This window comes from Sphaerodactylus townsendi, linkage group LG03 (assembly GCF_021028975.2).
Source record: "Sphaerodactylus townsendi isolate TG3544 linkage group LG03, MPM_Stown_v2.3, whole genome shotgun sequence".
NCBI lineage: Eukaryota > Metazoa > Chordata > Lepidosauria > Squamata > Sphaerodactylidae > Sphaerodactylus > Sphaerodactylus townsendi.
Genome location: NC_059427.1, coordinates 23,271,299 through 23,292,829, shown reverse-complemented (window position 1 = coordinate 23,292,829; position 21,531 = coordinate 23,271,299). Strand labels below are relative to the sequence as shown.

General features: G+C 48.2%; 1 protein-coding gene across 4 annotated transcripts in view; it reads right to left on the bottom strand.

Moving 5' to 3' along the window:
* USP19 (ubiquitin specific peptidase 19) overlaps nucleotides 1-20,718 on the bottom strand; it is a 47,789-nt gene extending 27,071 nt beyond the window's left edge. For 2 of the 4 annotated variants that reach the window (XM_048488586.1, XM_048488583.1), the window contains exons 1-10: nucleotides 20,563-20,697; nucleotides 15,015-15,292; nucleotides 9,168-9,296; nucleotides 7,184-7,317; nucleotides 6,694-7,068; nucleotides 4,602-4,854; nucleotides 3,635-3,791; nucleotides 3,449-3,520; nucleotides 1,258-1,373; nucleotides 622-836 (exon numbers count right to left, since the gene is read on the bottom strand). In XM_048488586.1, coding sequence (XP_048344543.1) covers nucleotides 622-836; nucleotides 1,258-1,373; nucleotides 3,449-3,520; nucleotides 3,635-3,791; nucleotides 4,602-4,854; nucleotides 6,694-7,068; nucleotides 7,184-7,317; nucleotides 9,168-9,296; nucleotides 15,015-15,156 — 1,593 coding nt within the window. In that variant the 5' untranslated portion in view covers nucleotides 15,157-15,292; nucleotides 20,563-20,697. Of the gene's footprint in view, nucleotides 1-621; nucleotides 837-1,257; nucleotides 1,374-3,448; nucleotides 3,521-3,634; nucleotides 3,792-4,601; nucleotides 4,855-6,693; nucleotides 7,069-7,183; nucleotides 7,318-9,167; nucleotides 9,297-15,014; nucleotides 15,293-20,562 lie in introns of all 4 variants that reach the window. The other 2 variants (XM_048488584.1, XM_048488585.1) reach the window with 2 other exon arrangements.
* Nucleotides 20,719-21,531: the final 813 nt, after the last annotated feature.

Below are 21,531 nucleotides of genomic sequence, written 5' to 3'. Positions count from 1 at the left end.
ATCCCAAGATGTATTCTGCTGTTTGCTTGTTTATGGATAAGAACATAAGAACATAAGAACTGGCCCGCTGGATCAGACCAGAGTCCATCTAGTCCAGCACTCTGCTACTCACAGTGGACCACCAGGTGCCTTTGGGAGCTCACATGCAGGAGGTGAAAGCAAGGGCCTTCTGCTGCTGCTGCTCCTGAGCACCTGGACTGTTAAGGCATTTGCAATCTGAGATCAAGGCAGATCAAGACTGGTAGCCATAGATCGACTTCTCCTCCATAAATCTGTCCAAGCCCTTTTTAAAGCCATCCAGGTTAGTGGCCATCACCACCTCCTGTGGCAGCATATTCCAAACACCAATCACACGTTGTGTGAAGAAGTGTTTCCTTTTATTAGTCCTAATTCTTCCACCCAGCATTTTCAATTAATGCCCCCTGGTTCTAGTATTGTGAGAAAGAGAGAAAAATGTATGTACATAGTCTCTTTGTGGCTGTAGGATGTCCTGGGTCCCTTTGTGGGGAAACAGAGGTACAAACAAACATACTCTTCCCCCCCCACCCTGAATTTTCCTAGTTACATCACAGCCCAGCAGATTAGGAAACAGAGGCCCCAGTGCTGTGCAGGAGTTCTCACCGAGGGCACGTGTGGCTCCTGCTTCACCGGCACGTGCTCCGACACTGTCCGGGCAGCCACGCCGTCCAGGCCAGCGTCCTCCGTTCGTGGCTTTTCCTTCTCACCCGCTCGTGGCTCCTCCTTAGTGGACAGCGGGTGCTGGTTGTTCCCGGGCTGGCTTTTATCCAGAGGAGTAGGGCCTGTTGGCATGGCAACCTTCGCACCACCCACTGCACCTTAAAAAGGGGGAGAAATGGGCTTGTGGTTAGCAGCACCACATGCTCCAGCGGGGAGAGACATGCTGCTCACTACCATCTACTGCCCGGATACCAAGACTGTAGCTAACCAGTGGCGCCGCACTCCTTCCTTGATCCAGTAAGGCTCCACAAAGGGGCTGTGAAAAACACCGTAACATCCAAACAGCTGAGCTCCTAATAGACCCCCCCCCCCCCCCCCAAATCAAACCTCTTTCCTTGGCCCTAATCTGAACATTGATTCTGTCATGAAAGAAGCTCAGACTCCTACAGTAGCTTCCAAAGCTCAACATTTTCCGATTACCCACTTTCCGATTACCCACCGATTACCTCCCCCCCCCCAGCCCCCTTGGTGCCCCAAGGAACCTCAGTGGGCCAAGCTCCAAAAAGTCATGGTGCAGACCTCGTATGGCAGGAGCTTCCAATCCCCCCCAGCGCTGGCTGTGCCGCTTCTTCAAGCAGATGTTGATGCGAGCAGGGGTGAAGTTGTACGTGCACTGGTCGGGCTCTATGAGGTTCCTGAAAGACAGCACAATAGGGGTAGGTAGGGCATGGGGCAAAAAGGGGCAACGCTGCATGATGTTAAATCTTGGTGGACTTTGCTTAGTCTATGAAAAGGAAGGGTAAAAGGAAGCGTCGAAAAGAAGAAGAGTTTTGGATTTATATCCCCCCCTTCTCTCCTGTAGGAGACTCAAAGGGGCTTACAATCTCCTTGCCCTTCCCCCTCACAACAAACACCCTGTGAGGTGGGTGGGGCTGAGAGAGCTCCAAGAAGCTGTGACTAGCCCAAGGTCACCCAGCTGGCGTGTGTGGGAGTGCACAGGCTAATCTGAATTCCCCAGATAAGCCTCCACAGCTCAAGCGGCAGAGCTGGGAATCAAACCCGGTTCCTCCAGATCAGAGTGCACCTGCTCTTAGCCACTACACCACTGCTGCTCCTACTGGAAGTCTGGAAAACTGGAAGTCCCTTTGCTGCTGACCTCTTTGCCGTTCTGACAAACAGACCTCGTGCTTGATAAAGAAGAGAAAGGACGAGTGATGCAGCAAGCTGCTTTGGGTCCCCACTTGGGAGAAAAGGGGGGGAGTCAGTAAATAAAAATAGTACAAGTATATGTCAATGCAATCGCCCGCTACATGGCACAGTTAAGATGAGGCAGGAGACGGGAGCAGAGTGGTGGAAATAAAAGAATGTCATTGGTCCCTGGCCTACACACACCTTAACTGGCCTGACTAATCAGCAAGGTGAAATCAATGCACGAGCTGGAGCTCACACTACAGGCAGGAGATCTTAAGCAAAGTGTGCCTGAGAGGGGCAGCAGCTGCATTATTGCACCTGCCCTTGTGCATTAGGAAAATAAAGGTATTACAGAAACTGATCACTCAGAATAAAAAGCATTCAAAAACATAGGAATGCCTTCATGAAAGGAAGAGCCCGGATTCATCCAGCTCTTCTGTTCAGCCTGCCCCAGGGTTGGGCCGGGGAAGTGTTTGGGGGGCAATGCCCCAGCAGTTAAATATACCATATCCCACCTCCAGATGCTTTTTAAAAAAGTAAGTTAAGTCTCTAGCTCTTCTGGTTGTGAAGACAAAGTACGCAATTAGGTTTTGCCCTGATTGTCTGGGAAAGAATAGCAAAGGGAAAGTTGCAAAAGGGGGTGGGGATGACTCCCCCCTGACCAAAATCATCTGCTCTATCCCAGACGGTAAGCACACCACTCAAGTCCACAAAATGCTCCTACTATAACCATAAGGAAATCGGTTTTCCCGAAACAGCTGCTGGTGTTCTGTATTACAAATATATAGCTTCCACCGAGACTCCTATGGGTTTCTGATTGCGATAACCACCACATGAAGATTGGAGGATGGAAAGCAACAACTGCCTCTAAGAGCTCAAATACATTGTAATTTCACTTTCATGGTTTCATTTTAATTTTTCAGTCTGGTAAATGGCCTTCCTCATCAAAGGAAAAGCCCCAGACTATTATGACGCACGGGAAACAGAAGGTACATACTTAGCAGTATGTGAAATATTATTATTAATCCAACTAAAGGTAAAGTTTCCCCTTCAGTTGTGTCCGACCCTGGGGTACCACTGCAAGAAGTGATTTTATAGGCAAGCTTCTTTTGTGGGGTAGTTTGCCATTGCTTTCCCCGGCTATTCTTTACCCCCTAGCTATGAGCTAGGCACTCATTTACCGACCAAGGAATGGATGGATGGCTGAGTTGGCCATGAGCCAGCTGCCAGGATATCTGACCCACAGGGGGCTCGAACTCCTGACCGTGTGAGTGGCAGTGCAAGCACTTAGCCACTACGCCACGTGGCTTCTGTTTAATCCAACTACTCAATGCAAAACCATCAGCCTGCACTTAATGAATCTTTGCCAATGCTGCACTGGTCCCCGTGTACTCATGTTCCCTTACCATAAGATTCCTGGCTACAGACCTGCCCGGGAAGCCTGAGGTAAAGTAACACGTATCAATCTGCAATGTACATTCATTACTTCAGAATGGAAAAGAGCCAACGTTAAATTAGTACAGCCATACAGATGGGGAAGTCAAACACTGTGTAAATCACACTGACGGAGTTCAAATACCTGAGTTTCACTTGCCACCGAAACATGGTACGAGAGCTGCAGTCCGGATGCAGTCGCAGAAAGTTGACGTCACTGCAAAAAGAGGCGAGAATTTAATTGGGAGCTGGTGATGCAGCCTATGAGAACCTGGTTTTCCCACAGGAGAACCTCCAGTTCTAGGCATACCCGATCCGGGAACCGCCGTACCTTGTCTGGAACAACAGAGTGAAGTCCTGCTCCCGGAATAGCATCTTGAACGTCTCTTTGTGAATCTCCTTCACATAAATGTGCACTACCATAGAATCGTTCCCTTTTTCATATGAGTCGTTCTTCACAAACGTCAGGTTCACAATAGGCTCAGGTTCTGGAAGGGGAGAAACAAAAAGTAATAGCAGAGGAACCCTGAAAAATGCCTCTGGATCTACTCCCCCCACCCTGGCTGCTTCCATGCAGACATTTAGGCCCATGTTCCTACCCTCAAACTGCAGAATGTTTAAAATAAAGCTTTTGCATGACTTTGTTCTGCGAATTTCTACCCTCTGTGTTTTCCCCTGCTTAACTTTTTTTTTTTTTCTCAAACCAACTGTAGTTACATCATTTCTGGAAAAATCATAGTCAAAGCCAATCTGGTCACTGGGCAGACAAAAAGGGGTGTGCATTTTTGTACTTCTGCCCACATCCGGCACTATTTTCTCCCTGTATCTCTCATGAAGGCCACGCCTAGCCCTTCAGCTTCTTTTAAAAATATATCCACATCAGATGTTCTGCAATAGCGTTACATTAGTTCTGATTTAAAAAAAACAGTAGGGAGGCTGCCAGAGTATTTTGCCAGCTTAAAAACTGTACTGGGTGTATCAATATAGTGCTCCGACGCTTTCTGATGTACCTACTGCCAGCAAAAATAAGAAGGAAAGGGATGGCAGAAATGATGGAATACCCTCAAGTGGATCCTTTCTTGCCACTATGAACGCCCCTGAGTTGCCAGGAACCCATGGGCCTGTTGCACTTCCTCAGCCTAACCGACCTTGTACTTTTCACAATGATTAAAGAGGGAAGAGAAAGACATGCTCGCCACCCTGAGTTCCTTGGAGGAAGAATTGGGCTGAAAATGTGCTGCACTAGACGGGTGTTGGGCAATGCCTGCTTCCCCACTGCCAGATGAAGGTCTTCTCACCATTCGGAACCGCCTCTAAAGTATCACTGTCCTGGGACCAGACTCTCTTCTCGGCATCCGTGGACTGAAGAGAGGAGCAGAGGCCTTCACTGAAGGCAGATGCCACTTCCGGCTCCTGCAGAGCCTCAGAGGAACTGGCTGGCGGTGGGACCCTCTCCTCTGAGCAAGAGCCAAGTGGAGGGGGCGATGAGCCTGCGGGCGCGGCAGGCAGCTGCGTTTCCATGGGCACCAATTCCTTCTCTCTGTGGTCAGCCTGGCAATAAAGGGGGAACGAGATGCACCATCAGAGAAGGAGGCCTTATGCTTCAGCCACTCTCATCTCTACTACCACCACCGTCGAGGGATGGCAGGCAGAGTTCCAGGGGGTCATGAAAGATCAAAGCTGTCAGTGTGCATGTTGTGTCTAAAAGGAACGGAGCATGACAACGCTTTGGGGAGGTGACAGCAGAACTTGTCAAACACACAGAAGAACTTCATGCAGGTCCGCCAACCCATCAGAAGCAGCAATAAGCCCACTGGAACAACCAATGAGCACTGTTGGCATCCCTCGGGCTCAAGGCTGCCCTCTTCTGAAAGAGCTTCACATCAGGGGCAAGGATTTTCTGGGGAGTTTTGGATAGGAAAGGGTCCTAACACAAATTCACCCCATATGTCCCAAGGATATGTCCCAACACAAATTTACCCCATATGTCCCAATTTGCTGGTGGTCCCTTGCCCCTTGATGCGGCTGGTCTCAACTTGGGCTAGGACCTTTACGGCTCTGGCCCCTGCCTGGTGGAACACTCTTCCATCAGCTGTTAGGGCCCTGCGGGACCTTGGTGAGTTCGGCAGGGCTTGCAAACAGAGTTGTTCCACCGGGCCTTTGGGGAGGCCGGCCACGGATTGCCTGCCCCCTCTTGACGCCGCTGCTTTGTATTTGCAACATCTACAGCATTGCCTGTACTGCAGTCCATCATCTTCGGCACTGCTGGCCTCCTCCCAGCCTTGGGATCGGATGCCATAAATATAAATAAGCAATGTATTTTCAATTCAATTTTATGTAGATGCTGCTATGGAAATTTAAGGGTTTCAATGTTAATGTTTATATTTGTATTTATTGTTTCATCAGCCTTGTTTATGGGCCTTGTACACCTCTCAGAGCCTTCTGGGGGTTGAGCGGTTAAGGAAGTATAACAAACAATAATAAAATAATATTAATTTGATTGAGCATGTTTGATTAGTACAAAGAACACAAAGCTGAAGAAGGATACTGAAAAATTCATTTTTCCAGTATCTGAAACTTCTTCAGGTCATATGTTCAAATATACGTGCATATATATGCACAGATCATGCGGAGATAAGTAAATATGAAATATTCATGCATGTGCTCGTTTCTTTACACACAGGCTTTTAGGAACAGGGGCCTGAAAAAAGTTAACCACAGTTTTGAAACGCCTCAGTAATATGTACTGTATTAACAATCCGCTCTTGGAAACAATGCAAGTTTAGAAAGGGGGGGAAATTCCATTAGGAAACACAGCAGTGGAAAAGTTTGTATCCAGCACGACTGCTTTAAACTGTTGGTGGCCAGAAACGAGTGACGAGCTCGACTGGAAACATGGCCTGCTGCCCCATAAAGAACCTGGGACTGACTCTCTTCAGAGCAAGTCCCTGGGTAATATGGCTGGTCTGATTCAGGGCAGTGTCACTAAGCACCGCTGCACTGCTGTTCCTGCCCCACAGCATGAGAACACGACATAGATCTTAATCTATCAGGTGGGAGGATGAATCTCTGGGCAGGAATCAGGGAGGCTGAGCCAGGAGAGTCAAAACAAGCTTTCACTCTCTGCTTGGGCCTGGGTCCTTTCCAGCCTGTACTCTTTCCAGCATGAGGACAACAGTTTTTTGCTTGGGGCGGGAGGGCTATATTGCTGGGGTACCATAAGTGAGTTTTCAGGCTGTTAAACAGGAGTATAACAGGCCCCAAACTACGCCTCTGTGCGAGACAGGTCTGCATCTCTGATAGACGTTCCGTGGAGCAGAAGGAAGGTAGCTGCCCACTATCTCCGTGACATAAGGCAGTAGAAACTCCTTCCTCTCCCTTGCTCCTTACCTTCAGGTCCAGCAGGGGATCCTCCTGGTCCCCCCGGCCGTTCCTGTGACTGCCAATCATCTCCCTGAGGCATGAGCTGCCTGTGCTGCTGCTGCTGAGTTCCTCCTCCGACAGAGCAGCTCTGACATACACAGCCCGCTTGGCACTCGGGCCACTCGGCGGCCCAGGGCTGGCTGGGTTCTTCTCTCCCACTGCCTCGTTCCTCCCAGGGGCTCGCTTGGGATTGGAGGGCTCTCGCTTGCCCCTGGATGGCTCCGCAGCGCCATCAGCATGGGGCTGCTCGGATGCCGCCTCCGTCAAAGCGGGCTTCTCTTTGCCGTTCTCCTTACATGCAGTCCTCTTCGGCTGCTCCTTTGGGACATCCTTGCTGCGCTTCTGGAGGAAACATGAGAAAGTGGGATTAACAGCAGCTCACTGAGCCAAGAAGGGCTCAGGAGCAAGAGAGAAAACTAGATGTACAGAAGTGGTGGGGGCGGGGGGTGGAGCTTACCAAGAGCGAAGCCCAGTTATGCAAAGGGATCTTTTTCTGCAACACCAGATGGAGGATGTTGCCCTTCTTCCACTGCACTTTGCTGCAGGAGCTCTCAATCTCCTCGTAGAACTGGCAGCTCCACTGACGACCATCTAGAGCAGTGGCAAGACAGGGCATATTGAAAGACCTCAGATTGACAGCCCCATCCAATGGCGTGGGGCAAAAGGGCTCTAGGGAGAGGCGTGCTGGCCCGTTTGCCCTTCCCAAGACACTTAGCCCAGTGCCAGTGGTCGCCAATCCCTCAAGCCCATGTCGGAAAACCTGGAAGCCCAGGCTGTGGCAGGGCTGTGTTGGTGTCCCAATCAGATGCCAGCATGGGTAGGGGCAGGGCTTTCCTGGGGGCAGAGCCAACATTAGCCGGCTCCCTCCTGGGGTTTAGGGCTAGGGGCACCGTGCCTGGACGCTCAGAATTATGTCGTCCTTTTGATAGTGTAAGCCCTGTAAGCCCCTATGAGGGCTTTCCAGACGTGGAGCTGTTTCTTACTCCCTATGGTGCTGGAAAGCGCTCTTGGAGGCAGCGAGACGGCGCCACATCCCACTGCTTCCGGCTTTGGATGGGGCTGCTAGAGAGTACATTACTAAATTTTCCTCTCCCGATTTGATAGAACGGAGGGGCCACAGTTAAGAACCGGAATACGAAGCTATTACCTGTATTGAGGGTTAGGGTTTTTTTTTTTAAAAAAAAAAACTCACCCACCCCCACACCAAAAAAAATGTTTTAAAGGTCATCTCAGCAGAATATGGGACAGAATGACTTTACGTTGTAACTTTGCCTTCAAGCACCCAGCACAAGTTGTTGGCTTTAGTGTGGCACGGAGGATAAAATGTAACACAAGGATTTGCCAGAGCCGGCCTCAAATGGCTACTCTGTCATGCCCACTGGGTGACCCTGGGCCAATCGTGTACTCTCAGCCTACCTCATCTCCCAATATTGCTGTGAGAATCAAACGGAGAGAGAATAATTCTGAAAGCTGCTTTGGACCCCTATCAGAAAGAAAACCAGGATACAAGCATCTGAAGAAATCACCTGATTTGCCCTTCATGGTGTAATACGCCTGCATCTGTCAGACTCTTCTCCTAACCCCCCAATTCAGGAAATCTACTTCCGCTTTATTTGTTGCCACAAACAGTAATTCCAGCAAGGACACTAACCAGCAGTCAACCCATCAAAACCTGAGTGAGGCTTTGGGGGATTTCAGATTCCTAGGGTAGGAACTGGAAAAGCAACATGACCTGACACGGCACAATGCAGAGGACTCTCCACCTTGAGGAACATCGGCCCAGTCCTCTTTCCAGCAGTCAAATTAGCTTTTCATTCTCAACCGCAGTTGATGCTACTTCCCAAAATGGGACTAGCTGATGTACCGTTTGGGCCTCTGGCTTGTGAATGCTGAAGAGGCCACTAAGCAAAACGTGTAGCACCTCTTTCTATAGTCTCCAGAGACTACAGTGCTTAGCTTCATTCTCGCTCACCCTCTTCTACCACCAGCTGTCTACCGCAGGCAGTTCTTCCAGGCATGGGAAGAGTTCTTTATTTTCCTCAGGGTAGGAATTACACCAGTCCTGGCATGCATTCTCTTCACCCACGAGACAGACGTGTAAACTGAAGAACCTGACCCTTCCTCCCCCAAAGTCTCCAACCCACCTTCTTCAGAGCACCTAATTTTCATGGCTGTTAAAGACAGGCAATAGCAAGTGGCCCGAACCTCTACACATCCATACCACACAAAAGCTTGCTACTGCTTTTGATTCCCTCCTGCCTACCTTGGCCCTGCTTGATGTTTTGCTACATGAAGGTCTATTTCTGCTGGTGATTATTGTTTGAATTCCACAAAACAAAAGAAGCAACCACACACACACACAGGCAAAAAGAGAATCTATTCTCCTACTTGAACATAAAGCCTACAAGATACAGGTGAAAGAGTCAGCGTCTACCACACACCAGGTAACTTGACAAGGCAGCTGGTGTCCGTGAAAGCCGTTTCCACTTCCTCTGTCTTCAGGGCGCTGCTGCCCAAGTTCAGCTTCACGATGACCTCGTGGGCATTCTGCTTCCAGTCCAGCAACAGGTCTAGGGGACAAAAGGTCAAAAGGCAAGGTCTGTTTACCCTCTGTCAAGCCAGAGGCTTAAAAGTGACTCAGTGAATCAGCATCTTCTCAGCCTGGAGAGAAGGGCTTGAAACAGCATGCAACCTCGCTAGTGACAAGATGAAAGGAGGGGTGGGGGTGGGCTCCTTGCACAAAACAGCAAAAACAAATCAGGCTGTATGAAACCCATTGCCACACACAAAGTCTGTTTCGTTTGAAATTCTCTGTGCAGCCTCTCCAGAGAACCTGCTCAAGAAAGCTTTGAATGAGTAAAATACATTAAAAGCATAAAATGCTGTCACAGTTATTACCAAGGTAGCGGGGAGGGGGGAGCATTAAAAACCCACTCTCCCAGTTATATGCAGACAACAACTAGAACAAACTTTTAGATCCATTAGATCAATACACAGAGAACAGGATGACTGGTAGCTATTAGGCATGGCACACCCACCTCAAACAATGTTCAGATACAGCATGTTAAGTGAAGTATAGCCAACCTTGACACTCATGTAAGGATTGCTGGATTATGTTTGTAAAGCACTCTGCATGCTTTGAAGCAAGATTATTTGAGTATGGGTCTGGAGATTAATCAATCCTGGGAGGATGGAAAGCACCACCATGTCCCACCTGTTCAGACGAGCAGAAGCTGTCCAGGTTTTCAGGTGAACATCTTTCATAACCACCTACCTTAAATCCTTAAAATGGAGATGCCAGACACTGAACCTGAGACCCTTGGCATTGCCAAAGCAGAGGCTCAACCACTGACCCATGGCCCTTCCCCCTGCCTGAACCCCATCTGTCTGGCAGCCATTGGCTGAGCTACACTGATCACTGGGTGCCCAGGAGAGAGGAGCATCTCTCCATGACAGGCCCCTGAAGATATCAGCCAAAGATGCGGGCAAAACAATAGGAGCAAAAACTATCAGACCATGGCCACACAGCCTGGAAAACCCACAACAGCCAACAGCGTAAGAATTTGTGGGCTCTCAAGCACACACACACACCCCCGAAGCAGACACGGATGCCTGGACATTCTCCGTCCCAACCCAAAAATGATTCTGGAAGCTGTGGTTACCAATCCTTCCGTGCCCTTTACCACAGTCACCACCACCTATCCTTCTTTGCTATGTGAGCAAGGGCAAGCGCTCAGGATAGCCCATCCCCATTCAGGTAGTCACATTCTTTACAACATCCAAGACCCAAATTCTCTTTTGCACTACTTCTACAGCGGCTAGGCAGGCAAGAAGCAACCCAAGGGGGTGACAGAAGAAAAACCAAGCAAGTAGGTAGACATGTGAAGAGGACAGATATGGCAGCTTAGTACTTGGGACATGCGCCTCTCTTGACTTACTGTCCTCAGAGTCCCTCTGCCAACTGGAATCTACCAACTGCAGATCAGGGAAAAGCTCTGGCGAGCAAAGAAACAGAGGAAAAGTGTGCTACTTGGCGGTGAACTAGCTGAGGGTCTTCTTGCTGCAGCGGCTCTCCCAAATACACGAGTCCTATCTGTTCCCAATATCAGACCAGGGTCCCCCATGGGTCACATGGCTTTTGACCAGCACATCCCCAGGTGGATTTGCTTCATACCAATCCCTTGCTGCCTGGAGAAGAGCCTACACCAGGGGTCTGCAACCTGTGGCTCTCCAGATGTTCATGGACTACAAATCCCATAAGCCCCTGCCAGCATGGCCAATTGGCCATGTTGGCAGGGGCTGATGGGAATTGTAGTCCATGAACATCTGGAGAGCTGCAGGTTGCAGAACCCTGGCCTACAGACTGTACTAGGTGACAAGGAAAGCCATGAAAGGAAAGCCATGAGCCAAACAGGCCTTGAGAACCATTATGCTGGGCCAACTATGCAACAGATGGCAGGTAACACGGCAGGTCACAACTGCTTGCACTGGGGAACAGAAACAGGCATTCTTGCCTCCCTCTTGGCCACTTGGCCGCAGCCCCCACACAGCTACAGTGCACCCAGGCAGAGAGCCTGCATCCCTCGTGTAGAAGGAGATCCCGTGAAAAGTGTGGCATTGCTACTGGGGGGTTGAAAGCAAGAGCTCAAGAATTATGAGATCAGAGAGACAAAGCAGACATGTTGCCCTACAGAACAGAGCAATACAAGGAATCTATCGTGGTGTCGGTGGTTTTACAGGTAGCCATCCCCTCATGCACAGCCCATTCTGCAATTATATGATGTCTTTGAACCGGGGTGCAGGGCACTTTTAGAGAAAATAGACATGGCTACGCTCAGGGAATGACATCCATCTATTTTTGTTACAGTAAATGCAAGGTACGCTGGTAAAACAGAGCAAAGTGGATGATGGTGCGTTGGGGTCAAATCTACCAACAGCCCTGAAATACTGAAACACAAACAACAGTGTTTTTCTTAGAGCTGCATTATCTGATTGAGAACCCCAAGTTTTCTAGGCAGTGGATGCTGCCTCACGGAGGCGAAGGCAGTGAGGCAGTCTGAGTGCTGTTTTCAGTCAACACTGCGGCTTGCTTCTGCCCTGTCCCTCCAGAAAGGGCTGCATCCCAAGCCCCCTGCTTCACTTCCTACGCCCCCTGCCCCCGTCTTCTTTCACTCTTTTCTTTTTCTGTATACTCATCTGCAGTGGAGAGAATGCCTAATCACTGTCTCAGTGATTAGGACCTTCACTCTAAGGCTGGATAAAGTTGCCAGGTACTATTGGCACTGTGTGCATTATTCTTTCCACACACTGTAAACCTGAAGAACTTCTCTTCAAGATGTGGAATTTCAGAAGGCCACTGTGTTATCCTACTTAATAAAACACCACCCAGTCAACTCTCAGAAGTTGGTACATGCAGCGATTCAGTACCAAAAGAGAAAGAAAGACCTCTGGGGATGGAAAGAACCTGTGGCCTTTTCCACACACACAGCTGGCCAGATGTTCCCAGTGGTCACGCCCTGCACCTTGGAAATGCTTCCTGTGAAATTATTCCACACACCTCCATCCCCCCTTGTCATTTCCCCCCTTGTCTCTTCAATTGCATTTATTCCACAAGCTACTGCTGAAAATGTATAATTTTTAATGATGATGGGACATCATCCATGATGCAGGACATCAACCCTCCCCCCTTTTTTCTTTGCACAGGTGTTCGGCATTACTGTGCAATTGCACTTCGAAGTGGCAATTCAAAAAAAGGTCTCAGCCTCCAGTTCTACCACTCACACAAAATGGCAGCAGGTGCTATTACCTGAAAGAACGGAAACACGAAGCCCACCCTTCAACACAAAATGCATCTTCTCGCCAAATTAGAGATGAAGTAGCGCACAATCATTATTGCTGCAATTCCTTGTCAATTTCACTCACTCCTAACCTGGGTGTGGTGTAGCCTTTCCTTAACCTTACATCACAAGTTCGATATGCAATTGACAAAGATGATTCAATCGCCCTGCTTTTTTTAATCTGTGCCTGAACATTAACATCAAGCTCTAGGTGGAATGGACAAAACTGATCTAATCGCCCCTGCCTCTTATCTCTGCCTCAACATTACATCGCTAGTTCGATATGACAAACAGAAATTCAAAGGGGAAAAAAATGTAGTATATGGCAGCAATATTCGCTGTAAACAACTTGTGCGGAAAAAGCTTAGAACGGGTCGTAGAAAATTTCCCTCTCTGGGGCTCCAACCTGCTAAACTTCCCAGCCCATTCCTCTCTTACACTCCCCAATACCAACAGAAGCGGGCTTGATAAAAATTGCCTGCTGTGCCCGTATTTCTTGTTTGTTTTGCCCCATGAGTAGCAAAGAGCTGTTATTTGCATTCTGAGAAGTTTAAGGACTTCTAGGCAAACCACAGAATGGCTACTTTGCATGCTTCTCCAAACAAGACCAAGCTACCCAAAAATAAATAAATAAAATTGCAAAGAAACTGCGTCCCTAAGAACAGAATAATCGCTAAACTTGCCCCGAGCTTGCTGCTCGTTTGACTGCCATAAAAGCCCAGCAACAAGATTTGCTGCCAGAGGAATTAATGAGTCATTACTAAAAGTTCTTCTGTGGTCCCATTCAGAATACGCTGTTAGTATAATTTTCTTGTTAAATAACCTCTATCTAGAATATCTAACCAACTTAACAGAATCACAATCCTCCCATACGCCTATTAATTAGAAGCAGTGTTCACGACAACAGTGCATTGTTCTATGCCACACCACAAGAGGTAGGAGCGGCACTAGATACAATCAAACACAATCAGCAAAAAGTATATGGGAGAGAGTCGCTGGTAATTTTATTACTGCAATCCTCATGAAATTATAGTTCCCTACTTCTCCGGACTGGTAATGCCGCCAGTACATTTCCCCCCCTAGAATGAGCGACTGTGCATTATTCTACAGAGATGGTGATTAGACTGGGATACTCCTCTCTCCTAAGAAGGCTTAGAGAGCGCAGAAAAACACCCGCCTGCAAGATGTCAGTGCTAAGAGTCGCCCACAATTTGCAAGACATTTGTGTAGGAAAAAGTGTGAAGCAGGGAACAGACCTGAGAACGGCAATTTTGCATTGAAGCCAGGATGCAAATGCGGGCTTTCGAATTTGGACAAGTACACAAATTCCTTGCCCCATCCCTTGCAAAACAACTACCCTGTCTGGAGAAGGAGCATTACAAGAGAATAAAACAGAACCAACCCAAGCGGAGAAATTGGTGCTGAAGCACTGTTTGGTGTGACTGACAAGTACCACTTACCACTATGGATGTAACATCCAGGAGGCAAAGAGTTTTAGACCCACCCCACTGCTATTTCAAAAACTACACCCGTCTGCTTCAGAGGCCCAGATATGGAGCCAAAATTAGGATACTGAAACTGAAGAAAAACACACAGTGGCCAGGGCATGCCAAGAGAGCCACAGCCATATGCTTAGTTAACTCCAGTCACTAACACTGTCTGTGAATTGTTTCCCTGCCATATTCTGCCATAATGTATCTAGTCCTATCAAAAAGACTCTCCTCCTCAATCCAGCTTCTTGCTCTGTGCTCCCCCACACCTGCACACAGGTCCTCTTTCTTCCTCACCCCCATTTGCACTTCTGGGCATTTTGACATCTTCCTTCCTATCTGTGCCAAAAACTGCTTTTTGAAGAAAGCCTTCCAAAGCATGTCAATCATTACCCTTACATTTTATCAAGCCACGGCTGCTACTTCCACATTTTAACCTGATCCCATCTTTCTTTGACACATACTCAAGACCACACAATATAGACTAACTACTCCTTCATGACCTTTACTTATTTCCTTGAACTCATAACTAAGATACTTTGTAAGAATGGTCAGCAAGGGATTTAACACTTTCAGGATATTTAATGGGCAGAGCGACATTTTTAATTCACTAGCTGTTGCAGCAATACAATCAGTAGGTGGTGATTCATCCATCAACCAGTCCAAGACAAAGGTAAGATTTTGGGTGCATACCCCGATCCCAATTATCACCTCTGATCACAGGCACCACCCAAACTATGTTCTGCATGATAAATCCCACACTACGTTCCACTACAAAGTAACGTGGGACTTGGAATAGTTTTTCCAGCCCTAATCACAGAATTACCCTTTCAAATGACCAATGGTTTTCCAAGTCTCAGACATGGCACAGGCTTGGCAAACAATCAATCCTGCGCAAATAGCTCACCAGCTCATCATTTATACACAGGAATGGGATATTCCCCAAAGCACGAAGTCCTACCTTTCTTCGCGTCACCGCCCACTGGCCTCTCGCCATCCTTGCTCTCCTGGTTGGCTCGGTCTTTCTGCTTCTTCTTATTGGTTGCATCCTCAGTTCCCCGGGCTGTTCTCCTCTGGCCAGGAATGCTGGCACTGCTGGACATTTTCAGCCGTTTGGATGAGACAAACGGCCCGCCGGGGTCAGTGACGGAGTCTGGGTCAGGGGTGCGACGCTTTCTTCCTGGGCCAGCTATCTTGGCGACTCTTTGTGGTCAATCCCTCCGGCAAGGAACAAATGTCCTGGGAGCAAACGGAGGAAGGTATAAGGAGGGCAGTAAAAGAGGCTAAGATCTTTGCTGGCAGCATTACTAATGCTGAGGGAAAGAGTTGTTGTGTGCCCTGCTCAACAGGGATAGCAAACTCCCACCTATGTCAACAGGGATAGCAAACTTCCAAGCAAGAAGTGTATTTTCCTGGGGGAAGTCAAGACTACTAAACTGGAAGGAGCAAAATTGCCCAGTCAGGCTTTAATCGTTTTAGGAACAGCACTGAAAACAAGAACTTTCAGAATGGAGCTTTATTCTGCAGTCTTGCACGATGCGCCCAAGAACAAAATGGTAGCCTGAACCAGCAGCTTCTCACCTAACACAGCAAGTTTGCCCTGGTGAGGAGCTAGCAGCACAAATGAGTGGCTCAACCGAGAAGAGCAGGCATACGGTTATTCAATCCCTTTGCACTGCAAGGTGCAGCTCGGCCCAAAGCTGCTGGGTTTTGTGCAGGTTGCCGCTGCCACTGCCACCTCCTCAGGAATCAATACGAGCCGATAATGGGGGCAGGCAGCAACCAAGCTTCTTTGATGCTATGGAGAGCCTTTGGCACTTATTAAATTCTGGCAGCCACCTTCAGCCATTCGCCCCTTTGAGCACCACACATTCCAGAGGTTAGTTGCTCCTTAAAATATTCATCATTGTACTGCTGAAAGAGAGTGAGAGCAGCTCCCTCAAGAGGTAATCGGAGACACCCCAGCTTGCTACAGCCAGCCAGATCTCCTGCTGCACTCCAGGCAGGCACTGGTCAGAATCTTCCCCCTGCTACGACACCAATTGGTATATTCTCAGTTTGGCACAGGCTCCTGATAGACAAATGTCAATTTCACTCTCCAGCGTCTGGTCCTAACTAGGAAAGGTTTAGACCACCAGGGGGGTATTTTTCAGATTTATACCCTGCCAGTTCAGCTACAAAGAGCTACAAAGAGCTCACAACACGGCTGCCCTCTCAACTCACTCTACGACTTCTCCACAGTTATCACCAGGAGATGAAGCCTGGGAACATTTACTTGGAAAAACCACCCCTCGTTCAAGAAGGGTTCCCTCAAGGACAGCAGCCACCTACTCGAAGATCTGATGTGTCTATGAACTCAAGGGAACAAGAGCGATCTCAGCACACTAGATATTGACTGACCGTGACGCACACCAGAAAGGCTCACTGGCAATGAACATGCGAAGCCTCACCAGAGAAACCAGGCCTCTGAAGTAAAGTCTACACACACTTCAGAGATACATGTTAACAAGCCCTGCTTCTCAAAAGGCAGCCACGGAGGCTCTCCCAGCAACTCACTGAGCCTATGCCTCTTCTGGTTCCATCACCAGTGGCACTGCATTGCCTGCTGCTTGCTCCCAGTGGATATCCATGAGCATCAGTCTATTGGTCATTATTCTGAATGGGTAGTATACTAAGGAACGTAACAGTCAAGACTGGGACACATGCTCAATGCAACCTACTCAATGCAGCACAGCAAGCCCTAACTTAGAGACTGGCTACCAACCATAACAATACTATGTGGAACTCTTCTCAAATTCAAGGAGGCCTCCACACACAGTCCGTTCTTGCACACAGGTTCACCTGGACAGCCTAGGAGCCCAAAGATTAACACTACACTGACCATGCTTCTTCCAGCATTTCAGAATCACCTGAGAGCTCAGAAGAACCTGACATCAAGAAAATGTCTGGGATTTCACATCCAAGACCAGTTCAATGCAGCCAAGGGACCAATCACAAAGCAGAGAGAATTCTCCCTGAGATAAGTTAAAAGGGAGCTCCCAGGAGTGCTCTAACTGGCTTCAGTGAGGGAAAGGAGGCTCTACTTAACATGCCCAAACGACTCCCAGCATCGAGTCCGTGACTCAGGGCTAGGCACGCCACACACAATGATGGGATCCAAGGAAGCAGCAATGATACAGAAGAAACGGAGGACTAGGAAAAGCTCTCCTGGTCTGAGCACGAGGGGGCACTGCAGGCTGGGCACAACCTCACTGCCCCCCTCCCGCAATCACAATGCTTGGGACTGCATTGGGGATAAAAGGAAGCAGGGGCTGGCTTCTGGCTTCCAACTGTGAACACAGATCCCCTGACAGAAAGAAGCACCGGCTTCAAAAAGCAGCCGCAGTTCTGAAAAAAAGCAGAAAGGTAACATGGAGAGTTTTAGCCAGGACCACTCGTCCTGAACTCCTATTTCTTCTATGCCAGACATCAGAAACCACAGAACAGGCAATAATTGACAGAAGCCCAGTGCTTTGAAATCCAGCAGTTACACATGGTTGCTACTGATTCATCTTGATTTCCATTACCTCAGAGAGAGTGGAAGTCCCCACAATGCTGTCACCCACTCAGGTGGCCCTCTGCCACACAGCTGGAATAATTCTGAGTTGCCTTTTGACAGTGGTCATTTTGCCAGTTAGCTCAGAAAGCCTGTTTATCTTCTGGAATACATCAAGTACTACAACACACTCAGGAAAAAAAAATTCCTTGCAGCTTAGGACAGTTTCCATTTGCAAGATTAAAAACCTCACAAACACCACAAAATCTTGCTAAAAAAAGGCTACAGTTGAAATCCCAACCACTGCCATTGCAAATAAGTTGCCAACACGGCATAGTGGTTGAGAGCAGCTGACTCTAATTTGGAGAACTGGGTTTGATTCTCCACTCTTCCACATGAGCAGCAGATTAATCTGGTGAATTCCCCTACCCCACTCCTCCACATGAAGCCTGCTGGGTGACCTTGAGCTAGTCACAGTCCTCTCAGCCCCGCCTACCTCACAAGGTGACTGTTGTGAGGAGGGGCAGGGAAGGAAGGCATTGTAAACTGCTTTGAGAAACAAGATCCACCAGACCACAGCCACACAGCCCGGAAAACCCACCAGAACCAGTTGAACAAGGCCGTTGAAAGCCTTTGACAATACACTGCTTTGAGATTCCTTAAAGGTAGAGAAAAGAGGGGTAAGAAAATCAATTCCAGTTCGAGTAAACCCATCCACCTCCCATATAATCTCTGCTCCTTAAGATTTACAATAAAGAAAATCCAAATATTTTATAGCTTAATCCCTGCCAAGGAAGCACAATCCTTCCACAGATCAGTCTCAGAAATCCAGACCACCCCCCATGCCTCAATGAGAAACTGGATGAACCACAGAGGTGTCCGCAGAGCAAACATTACCAGACCATCAGGCAAGGCAAGCCACATTCTGCAAAAGAAGAAATAAAACAAGAACAAAAATAGCGTCCTTGCCAAATGTCAAAATAATACCTACCTCTCAGTATGGCAATCTGTCAAAGCCCCACAGATGTGGAGTTTTATGAATTGGGGTACAGACTAGATTTATTTCCTTTAAAGAAATAAGGGGGAGGTCCTTAACAGAAAATAAACAAGAGGGGGATTCTGGGCACCCAACTCAACTGCTTTCCCTCCATGCAGTCTGCTGTGGAAGGCATTCTTCATCCTTTCCAATTGCAGCAACCTATTAAGCATGGGAATGTTCAGCACCCCTCTCATGTATTTCTTACTGTTAAAAAGTTCGTGAACCAATGCAATTAATGTGACAGGGAGCCTCCAAACAACATATCTTCAGTTTCCAAAGATCCTATAGCCTATGTATATACATAAACAAATGAGACTAGTGAGGTGGGGGCAGAGAACAAGATTAGAAAGCAAGAACAGGCGGTTAGAGAGGGAAAGTATAGCTCTTCCTTACCTGCCTCCAATGCATTAATTTATTAAAGGAACCCAGTTCTGCTCTAACATCCTATTATCACTGGGTTTAGTTTATTACACTCTTAACTATGATATCATAAGCCACTTTGAACTCAACTGAGTAGGCAGGATATAATCCTTTCAAAAATTAATAAATCAAAGCCACTGAGGTTCAACATAACTTCCATATAAGTAATAATGTTTAGGACAGAAGAGGATTAAGGAGCCAGTTTTATTCATCAGCACTGGCATAAACAGAACACTAAATCCATTTTTGAAATATGGCTCATGCACTCAAAGGCAGGGCATGTGCAACAAGATACATCTTGTCCTTCATGCAGGTTTACAGGTATAAAGAACCAAAATCAATGCAGGGCAGTTTTCGAACATTGGTCCATCGTACAGATTTGTTCTAAGGATTACTGAGATAACAGATTGGAAGGGTCTATATCAAACAAATGATAATACATTGCTTCCAGGTGCCTCGTTTTGTACCAAACTAACTCTGTTATTGCAGACAGCAACAAAAATTACACTACCTGAAAATGCATCTTTTCATAAAGGCTTGCCAATTTTGATAAGCAATTCAAGTTCAGTTTGAATGGCAAATTCATGTAAGTCATTATGGCACAATTTATTGTCTTGTGTTCTCCTAGGCATATGGTTGGCCTTCAGTCCAGCTTGTGCTGTGCCACCAAGCGGTTGCACTATGCTATTTTCACCATGGTGACTTAACCAAGTTCTTGACTGCCCACACTTCAGGATCTCTGCCCACCTCTCAACACTTGGCCTGCTCCACATGCCACAATCATCTCTGCTCTCTGCTCCTGGAGACGTTTATTTGAGAGGAACAGGAGAAGATTAATCTCTAGCCCTGTTCCCACCTGGTCCTCTTCCAGTACACCACACGTCACCAGCAGCCTAAAAAAGCCTATTACATTTTATCCTGTGCACTTGGGAAAAGGTTCCTCTGATGACCCAGGTGCACACTGGCACGTGCATAAAACCCTTTTGACAAAAGCAATATGTGGAAAGGCATCTGAGTGTACCCCTCTGCACATAGGAAAAGTAGGAGAAAAGATGCTACAAGCGGTCATGCCCAGAGGTGAAGAACAAAAAAGCACAAGCATGCACGCAACGAAACACTGTTGCAACAATAGGAACTTTGTAAGGTTTTAATAGCAGGCCCCGGGCAGCCACAGTGGCTCCTTTGTGCAAAAGAGGCACGAAGTTCTCAGGCCAAGAGAGGACTCAGGGGAGGGGGGACAGATGTACAGTGACAGGTCCTTAAACCCGGACGGGAAGACACCCCGCAGGCGGCGAGAGGGGGTCTGCAAGGCCGGGCCAAGGAATGGGGCAGCCCAACCCACAACTACTTGGGACCCGCCGGCGGGCTCCCGGGCCCCCCCGCCGGGCCTCTTCCCTGCGGGTCCCCAGGCACCACCCCCTCACTTGCCCCCGCCCTCCCCCCGTCCCTCCCCCGGCGGCCAGGCCCCGCCCGTTTGCCCGCCGCCTCCACACACCCCGTCCCGCCGTCACTCACCGGCCCCCTCCCCCCAGTGGCCCCGGCGGCTCCCGCCCCCGAGGTTTGTTTTGTTTCGAACCGAAGTTCGGAGCGGGCGGACTCAGAAGGAGCCAGGCCCGAGCGCGTGACGTAGTTCCGGAAGCCGGCAGCTCTACCGACCACGTGACAAGAAAAGAAACGGCCGCGCGCGAGAGGAGGGAGTCACATGACCAGGGAGGGCGCACGAGACGGAGCGAGGAGGGGGTGGAAAGCATACAGGGACGCGGAGGGATCTTAGCAGCTGTGAGGGTGGTGACGTCACGTGGTAATTGCAGACGGTAACCAGGCTATACGTAGACTGGGCGCTGAAAGGAGGACGCGCCCCATTTTACGTCCCGAGGCGTCTCGAGTTTATGCACTTCTCTTGTGTTAATCCGCTGTAAATTGATCAGTCTTATCTGGTAGCGGGCTTATTTTATATTGTTTATGCATTAATGTGAAAATTAATTAAGGTGGAAAAAATCAATGTGAAATCACCAAAGAGAAATTCAAACAAATAACCAGGATGTGTAGGAAGAAAGTCAGAACAGCTAAAGCACAGAACGAGCTCAGGCTTGCTAGAGAGGTTAAAACAATTTTAAGAGGCTTTCTTGGTTATGTCCATAGCAAAAGGATGAAAAAAATATGATGGGGCACTGTGTGGAGAAGACTGAAAAATACTATCCTGTTCCTCGAATATAAGACATCCCCTGAAAATAAGACATAGTAGAGGTTTTGCTGAAGTGCGAAATATAAGGCATCCCCCGAAAGTAAGACGTAGCAAAGTTTTTGTTTGGAAGCATGCCTGACGAACAGAACACAGAAAAATAAGACATCCCCTGAAAATAAGACATAGCTCATCTTGGGGACCAAAAATAATATAAGACACTGTCTTATTTTCGGGGAAACACGGTAACGAGGTATGGAGAAAGGGCAGAGCTACTCAACACCTTTGGCTTGGTCTTTGTC